A 14,626-nucleotide genomic window follows, 5' to 3' on the forward strand; every position below is an offset into this window, starting at 1 on the left:
TTGTGATAGTCCCTAAACAACAGTCCTGAGCTCTGCAAAGGTAAAGACCTTGTAACCCAGTAGAAAGGAAGAGCTAAACCAAAAAAGCTGCTGGAGTGGGAACAGAGTGAGAAAGGCCCTTTGATTCACTGGAATCAACCTTCAAAGTCCTCAACCTGTGACATCCGAAGTCAAGTTGGTCTCTTCTGGACTTCAAGTCAACACACTTCTCCCTTGTCAAGTAAGGAGTGGAGAGCAATGTCATTAGGACAGAAAATGACTTTGTGGAACAGGGTGAAGCGTTTTCATTTTTGGCGTCTAATGATGCTACTAATGTCATGTTGAGTTCTGACTAGTGAAAAATAGGTGCAACCATCTCAGAGAAAATGATAGATGTACAGGTTGTATTTTTAGCTTTTCTTTAAAAAAAAAACCACACACACTGGCCACAATTTTTCCTAATTGTGGGGGATACAGGATTTACACCTGTGTATTTTTCCAGTGCTTAAAACTGGGAGTAACTAATGCAGCCTCAGGAGTATGGTGTTGTGGATCCCATGAGGGGATCTTCTCCTTTTTCTTCCCCACTCCTGTGCTGTGCCTGTCTCACACAGTGTCCCAAAATATGTCCAAATTCCCCCTGGGAAGCCTGTCCTTGCTGAACATGTGCAGCCCAGCAGTTCCTCAGGGACTTAACAATTTTAGGCGTGATTAAAGGGAGATGGACCAAAGCCGTGTTCAAGGGGAAGAAGTACTGCCAGATCCTGAATGAAACCATTTTATTACTCAATGAAGAAGAAAAGCATTTGCTGGATCAAGGTAGACATCAACTACACCAACATTTCCCCTAAGCATGTGGGCTCAGAACCTTGTTCCAGCCTGTTCTTCTCCTTTTCCCTCAGGTTGAATACAAATTTTTATTGTCCCATCTGCTCCAAAAGTCTGACAGGAGAAAGAGGAAGGAAAAATAAACCAAGAAGGAAACAGTGATTACTCTGTGTGGTGCCCTCAGTCCAGGAGAGGGTGGGAAGTTTTGCACCCTAGGCAGAGATGGAGCAAGGTGGACACTGATCACAAACAGCAGAGCTTGGGGCAGTGTCCTGCTTTGACGTTCCAGCTGGGATACATCACCTCCAGAGCCCTGTTCCCTTTCTTTGCCTTGGGACTGTGCCTTTTGGGTTGCCAAACAACAGGGCTCCAAATGAAATCAAGAAATAAAACCATAATGGTCCAAATTTTGTAAAATTGATAATGAGCACTAGCAGGTATTGTGCTCCAGGGCATGGAAAAGTACTTTATTATCTTCGTTATAATCTTTTTTAAATGCTTCAGATGCAATTATCAATGGTAATAAAAAAACATATATCCTGAATGCTCTCCATAGCTGAGACATCCTTCTGCTGAGGTCTCTAACAGACCCTCAGTTTATTCACTTTCTTGAGGCAGAACCACTCTATATCCATTGGAATGTGATGGTATCTTTGCACTTTGAAAGAGTCCAGGGAAGAATTTGTGATGAACTTAGTATTTTATTTTCTAAGGTGGTAGTGTGAAAATGGATACCTCTGTTTTCACCCTTTTTGCTTTTATAACCGAGACTAAATTAAGGAAAAATATTGGCATGGTCTGGGAGGAGAGGAAGCTTAAAGTGCTGCTTGAAGGAAATAAAAAACCAAAAAGAGGAGAACTTGAGAGCATGAGGACTATGTGTGCCTAAAGTAGCAGTATTTTTTACATCAATAAAGCCGCTTTCCCCACAGATTTGTGTCTGGTGGCTGACTGCAAACTCCAGCTGAAGTTGTTTTCCTGCAGTCAGCCGTCTGAGAGGTCTCAGCTGTGTGGCTTCTCTGGCGTCTAATAGAGCGTGAGTAAACACCCCTCTTTTCCCAAAGGTGTGATACTCCTATGGCCTCTCTCTTCTTCCTCCGTGCCTCCTTTCACAAAATGCACAGGAATGTGATCACCAGTGAGGTATCTCTCTGTCTGACAAATTTGGCTTGATTTTGGCCAAGAGGCTCAAAAATGACTGCAAAGGGACGGAGACAGACAGACAGACATGAACACGTACGAAGAGATTGCATAAGCTCCATTTCCCCAGGAAACAGAGAATGAAAGCAGTGCTGTTGAAAGAGAAACATTTAGTAACCAAATACCAAAGGAAACTTTGAATAAATGGTTGCCAGAGTTAGAATGCAGAATTTGGATACTCGGGCCATAGAGGGAAAACTGGTCCTCAAATATTTCATGTTTCAAACAGGTTTGATCTCTCAGAGATCTATTCATAAGTCATTTTTTGGAGCATGTCATAAAATTACGTGTCAAAGAGACCACGAAATGAAGCAGACCAACCTATGAAGAGAGCAGACTCCAGGAATGTATGCAATATTTATTGGGATTCTTCATCCTTTCATAGTTTGCTAGTCAATATATTTTCCTCTCATTTCATGTGTATCAAGAAAAACATCTGTAGGAGGCAAAACCAAAAGTTCCTCCCCTGCACTTCCCACGTTTGTTCAAATAGTTGAACTAACATTTATGAATAATGCATTGTACCCTTGAATGCCACAAATCAATGCAACTCCAAGGACTTCATTTTTATACCAGCTGAGGCTCAGACTCAATATGTGTTATTAATCCAGCTTCTTTTATTGGTTAGCAAATATTATGTAAATCTTTATTTCCAGATGACTCCTTTTCTACAGCAAGAATTTATTAGAGCTTGTTCATAATTCAGGCAGATTCCTGATTTTCTATGGCCTGTTAATTTTGGTTATTAATTATTCTCAGAGCTTGGCATCTTATTTGTGTGCTGGTTCATTGTTATTTGTGGGTTTTAATTATTTTTTTTTATTCTAAGTTCTTTTTGAAAGCTTTAATTAAGAAGCAGATGTTTTTTGAGAGCAGATACTGAGACAGACAATTACTCAGGAAAAACACTGGATACCCCAGAAGTACTGTTGTTGCTATCACAAATGCCTGGTTCTGGTTCAAAACCATCAGAATGTCTTTTTTGCCCACATAATGGCCACATAAATGTCCAACAGGAAATTATGAGAACTTAAGAATAGACGAACACAATAGTCAGGCCATTGCTTTTGAGGGCAATAAAGAAAATACAATATCTGAAGTTACTGGCATCAATAACTGAAAATCTAATACGACACACATTTATAAATTGCTATGAAGTTCTAATTTCTTTTTTTAAACGGGAACTTACAGAAACTGGTATTTTAGTGTCATAGTTTTTTGCTGCTGTCACTCAAACCCTCATGTTTTCGCTCACAGTGGAACAACTCAGTCGCTGTCAGCCAGATTCATACTGCTGAAATCAACAGTCACACAGATTGACACCAGCTGAAGACCTGTCCTAATAAATCTGAGGGATTTATGGGGGATGAAACCACAGTCATGTCTCCCTAAAGTCAGTATTCTCACTCCAATATAGATGATTTTGGCTGCATGAATGAACTAAAGATTGAAGGTTCCATTTTTCAGGCTTAGCTGCAACTTCACCTGTATCAGTGGATCTGATTTATACCAGCTCTTTGGAGAAATAATCCCTCAGTCCTGGAGTGCTGCCTGGCTGGTTTACCTGAATGAGCAGATTTTCTTTTTAGCTGTTGGGTGTATTATCAGCCTTACAAGTATGATGGCATGAGGCCTGCAAGCCACACAGCATCATGCATCCTTACTCAGTAATGAAAACCTGGATAGAATAACATTTCAAGGTACCTCCCTTCACCTGGCATGTTTTAAGGGACTGAGGGCATCCAGTGGTGGATTTACCACAGTAAAGTAGCTCCTCGCTGGTACCTTCTGCATCATGTACCAGGGATACAAGGCTGAACAGAAGCAAAGGAGCTCTGGCTCTCTATCCATATTGTGATTCTCCTCCATCTTCTTCATTGGAAAGACTGTTTAGGCAGCAAAAGAGTGTGTCCTCCTGCTGTATTGCAGCTTCTTGCACACTGTGGTGTCAAGGCTCATCTGCAAAGGCCAGGAACTCTGTGAACATGAGATATTCACCTGTGTTGAAGTGGGGCTGGCTGAGTGCTCAGATGCTTGATGTTATCAAGAGTAAGCTAAACCAGATGGTTTCATACTCTTGTTTCTAAAGTTTCTTCGATATTTCAAAGGACCAGGCTGATGCAATGCTCCTTCCCAACACCTAAGTAGTGATAACAGCAATGATAATAGTTGGTGCAGTTTGACTCTCCCACCTCCCTTCCTGCTCCAGTATATGCCTCCTGAAGCAGGTGATGTTCCCAGTGTTGCTGCTGTTTGCAGACCCAGTGGGGTCCCAGCTATTCAGCAGGCAAATCCTGCATGGAAGGGGTGTCTCCTCCATCACCCCAGCCTGGAGAAAGGCACAGCTATTTATTTGGCTTGTTTTAAAGCCAGATTCGTGACTCAGCCTTTACCTCTTATGAGTCAGGAAATTCCAAGGTGCTTTTTTTTTTTTCCCTTGGACTTGTAGGCAGACTCTGATCTCACTTATTACAGGGTAAAACTGCTACAGGCAATGAGCTATTCCTGCCACACTTTTGAAAGCAAGAGCAGCATCCATCCTCCCTGAACTCTCTGTTCTTAGCAGTTGCTGTGTTCTTTGGCCAGCTACAGCCCTTGGTAAAAGTGTCAGGCACATCAAACAGCATAAAATAAATCACTCCATTTCCCAGTTTATTTAGTCTAAAAAGGCTATAAAATGGAGTCAAATTGAGAAACCTGTTTATGCAGCCAAGAGGCCTAAGGGACGCATTGAGGTGGGAGTGATATTAAAGTGTTAGGCTAACAGAATCAGAGCTAGTTCGCACTGGGGTGTGCTACCTGTTTCCAGTTCACTGCAGATGACTGCAGAGTGATGGATAGTTGCATTCACAGACATAATGTCCATGGAAGGTGAAAGGTAAAGAGACAGAAGTCATTAAAACTATAAAATTGCTTCAAGGTCCAGAAAACCAATTAGACACTAAGACTTATAGCAATGTGGCTTCCTTGTTTTACTGAAGAGTCAGTGGATTTGCTGAACCCTTGCATGTTTACATGTTGGAAGAAGGTGCTGAATTCTCATCAGCCAAGCAGACGTTGGCAAAAAGATGAAACTAGCAAACTCAGACTGAAAATACGGCACAAACTTTTAATAGTGAATGTAACTTAACACACCAAAACATGAAGTGGATTTTCCATCATTTGAAGATCTTAAATTGAATTTAAGTCCTTGAACTAGATAAAGAAGTGTCTTTAGAGCCTTCATTTATTGTGGTCAGTAAGAGACTCCCCAGGATAAAGCCAGGGTGATACAGAATTTTATTGGTCTCTTTTAGCACTGTCATCCTTAGAGGGAATTGGGACACCCCAGAAGCAAAGCCAAGGTGTGGGCCGCTGCCATCACTGAGTTAAAGAAGAGCCTAGATGTCCCTGTCATTTGAGACGTAACGAAATACCCTTACACCCAATCATACCTGTAAGTGCACTGATGTGTCATATCCACACAGGAATCACCATCAGAAAGGCTGCTGAGGCAGCTGGATGTCTCAGCACCCCTGCCCTGGAGCCACAGTCCCTCTCCTTGATCCCTGTCTCCTCCAAGCTACCACAGAGTGTCTGGTTTATGATTGCCAGCTGACAAACTCCCATGACCAACATGAGATGAGCTGTGGAACTGCAAGCAGCCAAATGTCCACATCTCAAAGACTCCATCCTTGCTGACACACTTGACCACAGCATTAGATAAGGAATTCTCTGAGGGGAATGAAATATGCAGGGGAAATAGTCAAGAATGACATAACCAGATGTTTTTGGGGAAAAAACCAAGAAAACACACTGCCATTTCTGGTGTCATTTATAAAGTGTTCTTTCCCTTGATTTTATAGTCTGATAACCCAGGAGCTTTGAACTCCTGTTCCTCTTCCATTTGCAAAGCTGCTTTTGCTAGGACTGCTAGCACAGCCCCTTCAGCTCCAAGCCAGCAAGCACAACTTGTATGAGGTATTAGCCAACTACTTTACAGCTGAGCCTATTGCCCTAGGCTAATCCATCTAGTTTTACCTCTTTTTTTTTTTTTAAGAGTCCATCTCACCTAGGTCAAAAGAATTGCGCTTTCAAAATGCTCCTTTCACTTCACAAAGTATTCAGGGATTTGGAGCCCAAAGTCAGGTACTGAGTAGTAGATGAACACCTGTACATGAACACACATGTGCAGACAAACACCACCTGAGTGACATGAAGATAGCAGGCTTCTTTCTAGATTCCTCAGCAGAGAAAGAGAGTGCCTGTGACTGAGTATTCCTGATGTGCAAGGAAGGATAGTGGGAGTGCTTGGGAGTCCTGGTGGACAACAGGATGACCATGAGCCAGCAATGTGCCCTTGTTGCCAAGAAGGCCAATGACATTGTAGGGTGCATCAAGAAGAGAGTGGCCAGCAGATCGAGGGAGGTTATCCTCCTCCTCTACTCTGCCATGGTGAGGCAGCAGTGGAGTCTGGAGTACTGTGTTCAGTTCTGGGCTCCCCAGTTCAAGAAGGACAGGGAACTGCTGGAGAGGGTACTAGATGATCTCCAGAGGTCCCTTCCAACCCCTACCATTCTGTCATTCTGTGATGTGTACTGGTGACAGAGAGGGGTGAGAGAGAAATACTGAAATAAAGAGAGGTGGAATGAATGAACAGACGATGAAGTGAGGAAAGAGAAGGAAGGATATAGAGGAAGGAGAAGAGAAACAGCCCTGGAGGAACCTGGCAGAAAATACAATCTCCAGTCTGGTCTTCAGGTTGGTATGTCCTGGGAAGGGGCTGAGGCAGGAGTGAAGAAGCTGTAGGAGGAAGACAGAAGGTCACATTTCCTCCAGTTTGCAGCCAAGCTCTGGCTGAATCATTTCCCAGGGCAGCTGACTGTCCAGGCTGTCACACAAAAAATCTGGTCCTTTTAGAGTTCCCTGGTCCAGCTGGTGTAAAACCATTAAACCGCCCCTGTCACATCACACAGCATGAAGGGGTGAAAGTCACTGTGAGAATATGCGTTACTGGAGTACAGCTTCCTCACTCTCCCCTCCCCACCCACCATCAGCTGCAGCCTTGAGTGTTCAACCGTGCTGGGTCTGGGGAGTAAACCCCACCACATGCCCTGGAGAGCTGGGGTGGCTGCTGGGGGATTCCAGGTGCCTCACCCCAACCCCTTCTGGGGAGCTGGAGTCACTGCTGGGGGGGTTCCAGGTGACTCAGCCCAGCCCAACCTGGCACACCTGAGTTACAAGAGTTAGCTGAGGATGCACAGAGTTTAAGGCACTGTCTCAGTTCTAGTTTGGCCATCAGTGTTCACCCACCCAGCGCTGCCCAGCCTGCCATGCCAAGCAGGAATGTTTCCTTACTTTAAAATTTACCCTGACATCCCTTTCAGCCCATGTCTCAGCTCTTTCTTAGGTTTAAGATCTGTAAAGGTGTTTAATGAGATTTTTCTTCCCTTTGCAAGCACTCATTCTCCTTATACTATTCTATTTCAGTTTAAGGATGAAAGAGACTTTAAATTCTTTCAAATTCAGATTTAGAGGGGCGAGGGAAAACACTGTGCTTGTGCCTAGGTGAAAGGAGAAAAATACATCAGAGGTGACCCAGCTAAAATCAGGGTATGTATTAACAGGTGATCAGAGAGCTTACTCTCTTCAGGGTGGGGTTTGCACTCCCCTGTACTTGGGCAATATTTGTTATGCCCACTGCTGGCACAGGATAGAAATGTAACTGGGCCCAGGAGCTGATACATACTCTGATGCACACCACCAAAATCACAGAAGGGATGCGCAGCGTGGCAGGGGATAGTGTGAAGGCATCCCTTCCTTTCATTTCCCATATGGGCTGCTCTGTAAAGTGCTGGGGGGTCCTAAAGGAGTCGGTAGACTCCCTCCTACCGGGTGCGCTTGCAGGACAAACACCCTTCTTCTGTACTTCAAATGAAGCCACTCTTTTTGAAATATAAATGAATCAAACATCTGTGCGCATTTGCATACATGTCAGGTCATTAATCATAATCAGTAAAGTCCGATCAAAGGTTTCTTGCTGTACTGGCTAAGTTGGAAGAGTCTGAATGCCCTGAGCAACATGAGGGGTGAGCTCTGAGCGTTTCAGTGCAGTGCTAAAATCGCAGCGCGATGGACCACGGCGCTGCAGCTTTCCCTTTAAGAGCCCTTTGGCTAACGGCGATACACTGAAATGCAGGAGGTGGGACAACACCACACACAAAAATGAAGAAGTGAAGGCAGGAAAAGTTTCTCCAGAGGAAAAATGCAGGGCTTGTCCTTCACCCTGACGTCAGATCTGTCTTTAATAAAATCCCCAAAGAGCCAAGAGAAAAAGGCAGAGTGCCTAGGCTAGGTTGCCAGTTCAGGATTGCTCTGCATTCCCCAAAGTGGTGTTTTTGTTCAAAACGGCTCTAAATCTGGGTTCAATCAATGCATTTAATCCCGGCTTCCAGGGATGAGGTGGCTTTTGCCCTGGATTCTAGCAACAAGCAGCATTTTGCAGGTGAGTTTGGAAACTGCAGCAGACAGTTGTCTTCTGCAAACACACTTGGGTTTAATGGATGGTGGTCTGGGACGATCGAGTGTGGTGCATGTGGGAAGGTGGGCACCGGTGAGCTCTGGGGAGGTGGGAGACGTGGGAGTAGGGAAGGAAAGGTGAGCTGTGGAGGAAAGGAAAGGAAAGGAAAGGAAAGGAAAGGAAAGGAAAGGAAAGGAAAGGAAAGGAAAGGAAAGGAAAGGAAAGGAAAGGAAAGGAAAGGAAAGGAAAGGAAAGGAAAGGAAAGGAAAGGAAAGGAAAGGAAAGGAAAGGAAAGGAAAGGAAAGGAAAGGAAAGGAAAGGAAAGGAGAAAATGGAAAGGGGAAGAGGAAAGAGTGCAGAAGTGTATTTGAATGGAGTCCATCTCTGCTCAGCATCCAGGTGGATCTGCACAGAAAACTGTAGTGTGGAGTTTCGGTGTTTTCTTTTTCTTTTTTTTTTTTTTCTTTTTTTTTTTCTTTTTATTCTCCTTTTATTGCTACTATTTGTATTGTGGAGAAAACGAAGGAGGAAAAGACCACTCACTCTTGCCCTAAGCAGCCAGGGTGAGGCTGTTGGGGGAGCGGGTTGGAGGGGAAGGGGCAGGTCCCCGACGGGCGGCGGTGCCCGGCGGGACAGAAGCAGTGCCGGTACGGATGCGGGTCCGGAGCCGAGCCGTGCCGTAGCAGGGAGCGGGAGCGGAGCCGGGAGCGGGACGGGCAGGTGAGCCGCGCCGCTGCCGGCGCTGCCTCGGAGGAGGAGAAGGAGGGTTTTGTTTCCTCCTCTCCCGATCTCTGTAGCTGCCCGATCCACGCAGGCAGCAGCTGCTTTCCTTCCCCTCCTCCTTGGAAAAAACCCGTCTGGGAAAGCCGCTCAGTCCAGAAGGTGTTTTTCCTTCTCCTTACACTGCTCGCGGCTGGTGTAAAACCCCTGGGAGAGGGAGCCGGTTGTTGAGCTGGGGTGTTTAGGAAGGTGACCGTCCCGGCAGGGGGACAGTGGGTGCGGGGAGTGCCTGTCCCCAGCGGGAGAGCGACTGAGCGCTCTCCCTTCTCCGCATCCCCATCCCCGGAGGCAACGCTGGACTCGGGGAGCCCTGGGGACCCCGAAAGAGAGATGCAAGAACGTGCATCCTTGGGCTGCCCGGCTTGAGGCTGGGACATTCCCCAAACCAGCCACGTGTAAAGCCGTGTCTGAGCATCTCTTCTGTTCGGAGGGGGGTAACATCAACTGCTTCGCACAGGGAGGGATTTTGCTTTGCAGGGCTGCTGGCATCAGGGTTTGTGCTGGCTTGTGTGTAGCAAGATAAAGCTGGGCTTTAAAGCCAGAAAGTAGTACGCGTGGTGTGGTACACCAGATGCACCTGTGTGAAAGCAGATGGCAAAGCGATAACTCCTGCGTGAATGTGGAGATGGACTGATAATGGTGCCTCTTCTAGAAAAAAAAAAAAAAAAAGACACAAAACAAAACACAAAACTAACAACAAACATACAAAATGCACCTCTTGGCCACTCTGAGGTACGTTGAGTATTACCTCACTTGATTTTTGTTGAGAAAGTAAAAAGTCACGCAGAGGAAGACACCCCCCCCTCTCCTCAAACAGTGTTACTAGAGGAGATCTGTGTAAGCCTTGTAAATTTTAAAAATGGTTGTCCTGGGTTCCCTTGATATCAAAGGTGTTTGAAAAAAAAAGCTGCTGTAGCATGAAAGTATGTGTGAGTGCATGCAGACACACGCGCCTGCTGTGAGGGTGAGAGTAAGTGCAATCCAAATATTGCTGGCAGCATGTTTGGTCTAAAGAGTATCTAAAACAGAGTTTGAAAGAGTCTCAAAAATAGCCTAAAAAGCATCCTGGGTCTCAATTTTTTCTGTTCAAGCTCTCCATTGAATGGAGAAGGTGAAGCTGTGTCTCTGGAGCGTCCCAGGGGCACTGTCACCTCCTGAACACACCCGCAGAGTTGGACCTTAGAAGGTTGTACTTAGGAACCATTGAGTAGGGATGATTCCTCCCCAGTAATGAACTGGCTTACTGTGGCTCTTTTCCACACCTGAACTGGCATGTGATGGGGGGTTGGGAGGCTGATAAAGGGTGGATTTCTGTCTGGCATACAGAAGGGAGTGGGGAAACAAGGATGAAAAGAGTGTATAGCATGGAGCGATGAGAGGTGCTGGGGAGAGCAACCGGGAGGCAGTAGTAGTCTATGTAATACTTAAAGGACTTTTGGGAGAAGAGCAGGCTGAGTTTGGTCTGAGGGGCAAGATTGCTATTGGTGTGGGATATTGTGAATATTTAGCTGGCATGGCCAGCTCATGAGAGGTATCTTAGCTAAATCACATGGGTCATTATGGATGAGTGCTGATAAAGCTCTGACACTGCCCCACCTCATTGGCTCTTGTGTTGCACCATTGGTGGCATCCTCACAACAGTAATAAAGATCTTTCCAACACCACAGAAGCACCCATGGAGTGGTAACATCAGGCAGGTCACTGGGCACAGGGAAGGCCCTATGGTCTCCCTGGGGACTTGTCACTCTTCAAATATGTGAAAAAATATGAACAGAAAAAGATGCTCCACTGGGAAAGAGGAGGGTTGACTATCTGGAATGTAACTGGAATACATATACTTGCTCCAGGGAGAAAGGCAGAAGAGTTAATATGGGAAGGCCAGGTAGGTCTCAAAGGGCATTTCAGAAGGCAGCTATCAGGTTCTGCAGGAGTGTCCCCGGTCCCCAGTACTGTATTAAGCTAGAGGCAGTTACTGAGCTCTTACACAGTTTTATTGACAAGGCTTTGTATTGGGGCATAACAGCACAGGAGATGGGTTTGCAAAGAGAAAAATAGCTAAGCATAGTTGTAAGGCTTAAGTTTTCAAACATTTCTTAAATATTTTTTTTTCATAGACATAAGGGCAGAGAGCACGGGAGCACAAGGACGGTCAAGTAGGCTCAGATTCCTCAGTGCCTGAGTTATTTCTGCAGCAAGGACTTTAAGGCTGGATGTGTTGGCCCCTTTCAGTGCTGCACATTGAGGAACCAGAGCCAGGACCTCCAGCCTCTAGTCCCGATGACTCAAAAGATATGAGGATCCTTGTTCAAATGGGACAAAATGTCCCAAACCAGGGAGAAGATTAGAAAAGCAATTCTGCCCTTGTAGAAAATTAGTAAAATAGATTATATAGGAGGAAGAACAACACTGGAGATTTCTAAAACATTTGTAGTGGAGGAATGGGTGGTGTGTGGATGAGGTGAATGCAAACATGCAGACTTTTCCTTTAATGGTGCTTGTAAGCAACAGGTCAAAGAGCAAATAGCATCAGCTGGTAGGCAGGTATCGACACTTTTATTTGATGTGATGACAGTCACAGCACACAAACACCAGGCTTTTGGCTTTAGTGGGAAGGAGGAAGCAAAGAGATGTTTGAAGACAGTTTTATGTAGGCACCATCTCTTTTGTGAGCATTGATTTCCCTAGGTAGTCACTGATAATGACCCAAGTTCAGGGCTGCCTCAGGCTTTGTGGAAAGTGGTTTGAGAACCATAATGTGCAGTTTTTCCTTCCCCTTTTCATAAGATTTATTGGCATAGATGTGAGGCCAAGAATTTCATTTGTAAAATGTTTGGATTTGGTGGCAGGAAAAAATGATTACATTTCTTTGGGCTCTTTCAGGCAAAACCACATTCTGACCAAACTTGAACCAAAATTAAAAATAAAAAAAAAGGAGAGAAAAAAAAAAAAGAAAAAGAAAAGGCTACAGTTTGATTTATTCATTTATCTATTTGCTTTGCTAGCAGCTCATGTATAGTCTAATATTAAAGGTTCCAGACACCTTTATTCTTGCCTGCAAAAATCCCCTGGCTCTCCAGAGGAGGTGACCTGAGGTTTGTCTATTGAGTGCTTCATAACAGAAGGCTACAGGTTTGCACATGGATAATGATGCATAGATAATCTCAGGCAGCATAGGTTCAAAGTTGATGCATCTTGTCCTTCTAAAGTTCCTACCATTCCCTGTTGCTTAACAGCATCTGGTTACCAGAGTCAGGGTCAATACATTGGTCTTTAGAGGGGCTCATATCCTACACTTCCATAAACAGCAGATGTCAATTAAAATTACTCTGGTAATAGCAGCTGAAGAATCCGCTATGCAAATGAGTATCCTGTGGCTTGAAGCTGGTAGATATCACCCCTGCAGGTATGGCTGCATCATATGTGGGCCTTTCCCAAAGCTGATCTTTTTCTTGGCAGTCCCCCCTCACAGACCCACTTGCAGAATGAAATCACAGCCAAGGCAACACACTGAATGGTGCTTCAGGTGGATCAGAGATCCAGACCCAGATCTGTTTGTGACGAAGTGAAGATGCCCCCTAGTTACACACATACACAATTTGATAGCCATGACCTGCCGTTGTGCAACAGTCTCTTTGCTACCATTAACCAGGACAGAGCTGGGGACAGAACTTGGCTCCCTCACCCCCCTCACAGTTGTGCCACTGCCTGTTTGTGTCCCCTCAGGCAGGTCCTGTTCCCATTTCACACTGCAGCAGTCCAGGGGACCTTCTCCAGGGAAAAGCATTAGTTAAAAATGATAGCTGTGGGTTCTAGCAATAGCGTAAGATTTATGTGGTTATGCTGAGTGTCTGTCCTTTGACAGAGCTGTGCATTTTTATCTTCTCCTGCCTTCCCCAGGTGCTAGGAAAAGGCACTGATCAAAAATTTCAGAAGTCCTCCATACCCACATGAGACATTTGACTTATTTCTTCAGAAGCTCTGGGCTCCCACATTGGGATGTTAAGCGTTGCTTTAGCATCTTGCCAGTGCTCAGCTTACTGGGAACGGCTCCTTTTGGATGGCCTTGGTGTCCCAGCGGGGTCTTGAGCCTTCCTGTCTGGACAGCCCTGGCTCTCATGCATGAGTGGAAAAGAAGCTGTTTTAAACAAAAAGAAATAATATCATGTATGTGAACATTGGCAGCTGTGGCTTGGCAAAAGCTGAACATCCACAGCTTCAGCTGAAGATACATTTGAGTACCAAGCCTGACAGTGTCTCATGTTGTGGACCAGAAAGCTGGGTAAGGTTTCCTCACTCTTTCACATCTGAGTTTTTCACCAGGAAATGCAGGCAGGTGCCCTGGATTAGGAGGTTCCCTCTGATTCCCTCTTTACTTTCTTATAATATAGCTCAACCATCCTCATTCTTATGGTGCTTATGTTAAAAGTAGAATTTGCTGATTCTGTTAAATAGAAAATTTGACTGACAGCTGTCAGCGTGGCAGTGATGGGCCCAAACAAAGTCTACCCATTTGTTTTCCTTCTGTGTTCTGATGTCCACCAAGAATTCAGGCTCAATTTCTTGGACTGATCTTAAAGCACCCGATTTCACCATCACTCCCTCTTCCAAGTTTCGTCCAACCCAGGATTTGCTGTGTCCTGAGATGAGTTACCTTCAGCCTTCCATTGCTGCAGGTTGGCAGGGGCATCACAGGGTTGTTTTTTGTTTTTTTTTTCACAGATGTGTCCTGGGTCAAGGGACTCTGATTCTGCTGCTTTAGCAGCTTTGTGCAGATGTTCTCCAATGCTGCTCCGGGTTTCCTAGCTGTGGGTAAAGGTCATTGGTTCTCCTGCACCCTGGTGGTCTCCTAGCTCTGGGAGGTACCCCCACTGGTGCCTCTGCTATTTATCGCATCCATACTGAAACCTTGTGTGTTTCCTTCTTGGCTGCTGCTTATTCTGGCATTCTGGGTGAAGCTTCTGGAGTCTTCTTAATCCCTTGTGCCTTCTAATAGACTGCTGCTGGGTTTTGACTTGTAATCCTTACATCTGGGCTAGGTGTGGGAAAGCGAAAGGGAGAAAAGGCGTTTTTACCTCTCTGGGTGCCAACAGCTGGCTCTGCTCTACAAGTTATGCTTCTTGTGGATGGGAAAGGAAAGGAAAGGAGAGCCTTTAGGCTGAAACAGCTGTGGAAGAAGATAACACTTAAGCTAAGCTTTGCAGCACAACTTGAATAATGAATTTCTAATACTTGGGTTGGTAATGCATTCCAGGACTGTGTGGTCATCTCTGTGTTCCTCTTCTCTTTCTCAATAGCTCCCACGTTGTTCTTCTGTTTTATTAGTCTGGGTCTGTCATTCTA

General features: G+C 45.2%; 1 protein-coding gene across 2 annotated transcripts in view; it reads left to right on the plus strand.

Moving 5' to 3' along the window:
• Positions 1-8,201: 8,201 nt before the first annotated feature.
• The window catches only part of CCN4 (cellular communication network factor 4), a 34,737-nt gene continuing 28,312 nt past the window's right edge, over positions 8,202-14,626 (plus strand). Inside the window, exon 1 of one of the 2 annotated variants that reach the window (XM_074145316.1) lies at positions 8,202-8,491. In XM_074145316.1, coding sequence (XP_074001417.1) covers positions 8,444-8,491 — 48 coding nt within the window. In that variant the 5' untranslated portion in view covers positions 8,202-8,443. The remainder of the gene's footprint in view (positions 8,492-14,626) is intronic. The other variant, XM_074145317.1, reaches the window with a different exon arrangement.

This window comes from Numenius arquata, chromosome 3 (genome assembly GCF_964106895.1).
Source record: "Numenius arquata chromosome 3, bNumArq3.hap1.1, whole genome shotgun sequence".
NCBI classification, from domain to species: Eukaryota; Metazoa; Chordata; class Aves; order Charadriiformes; family Scolopacidae; genus Numenius; species Numenius arquata.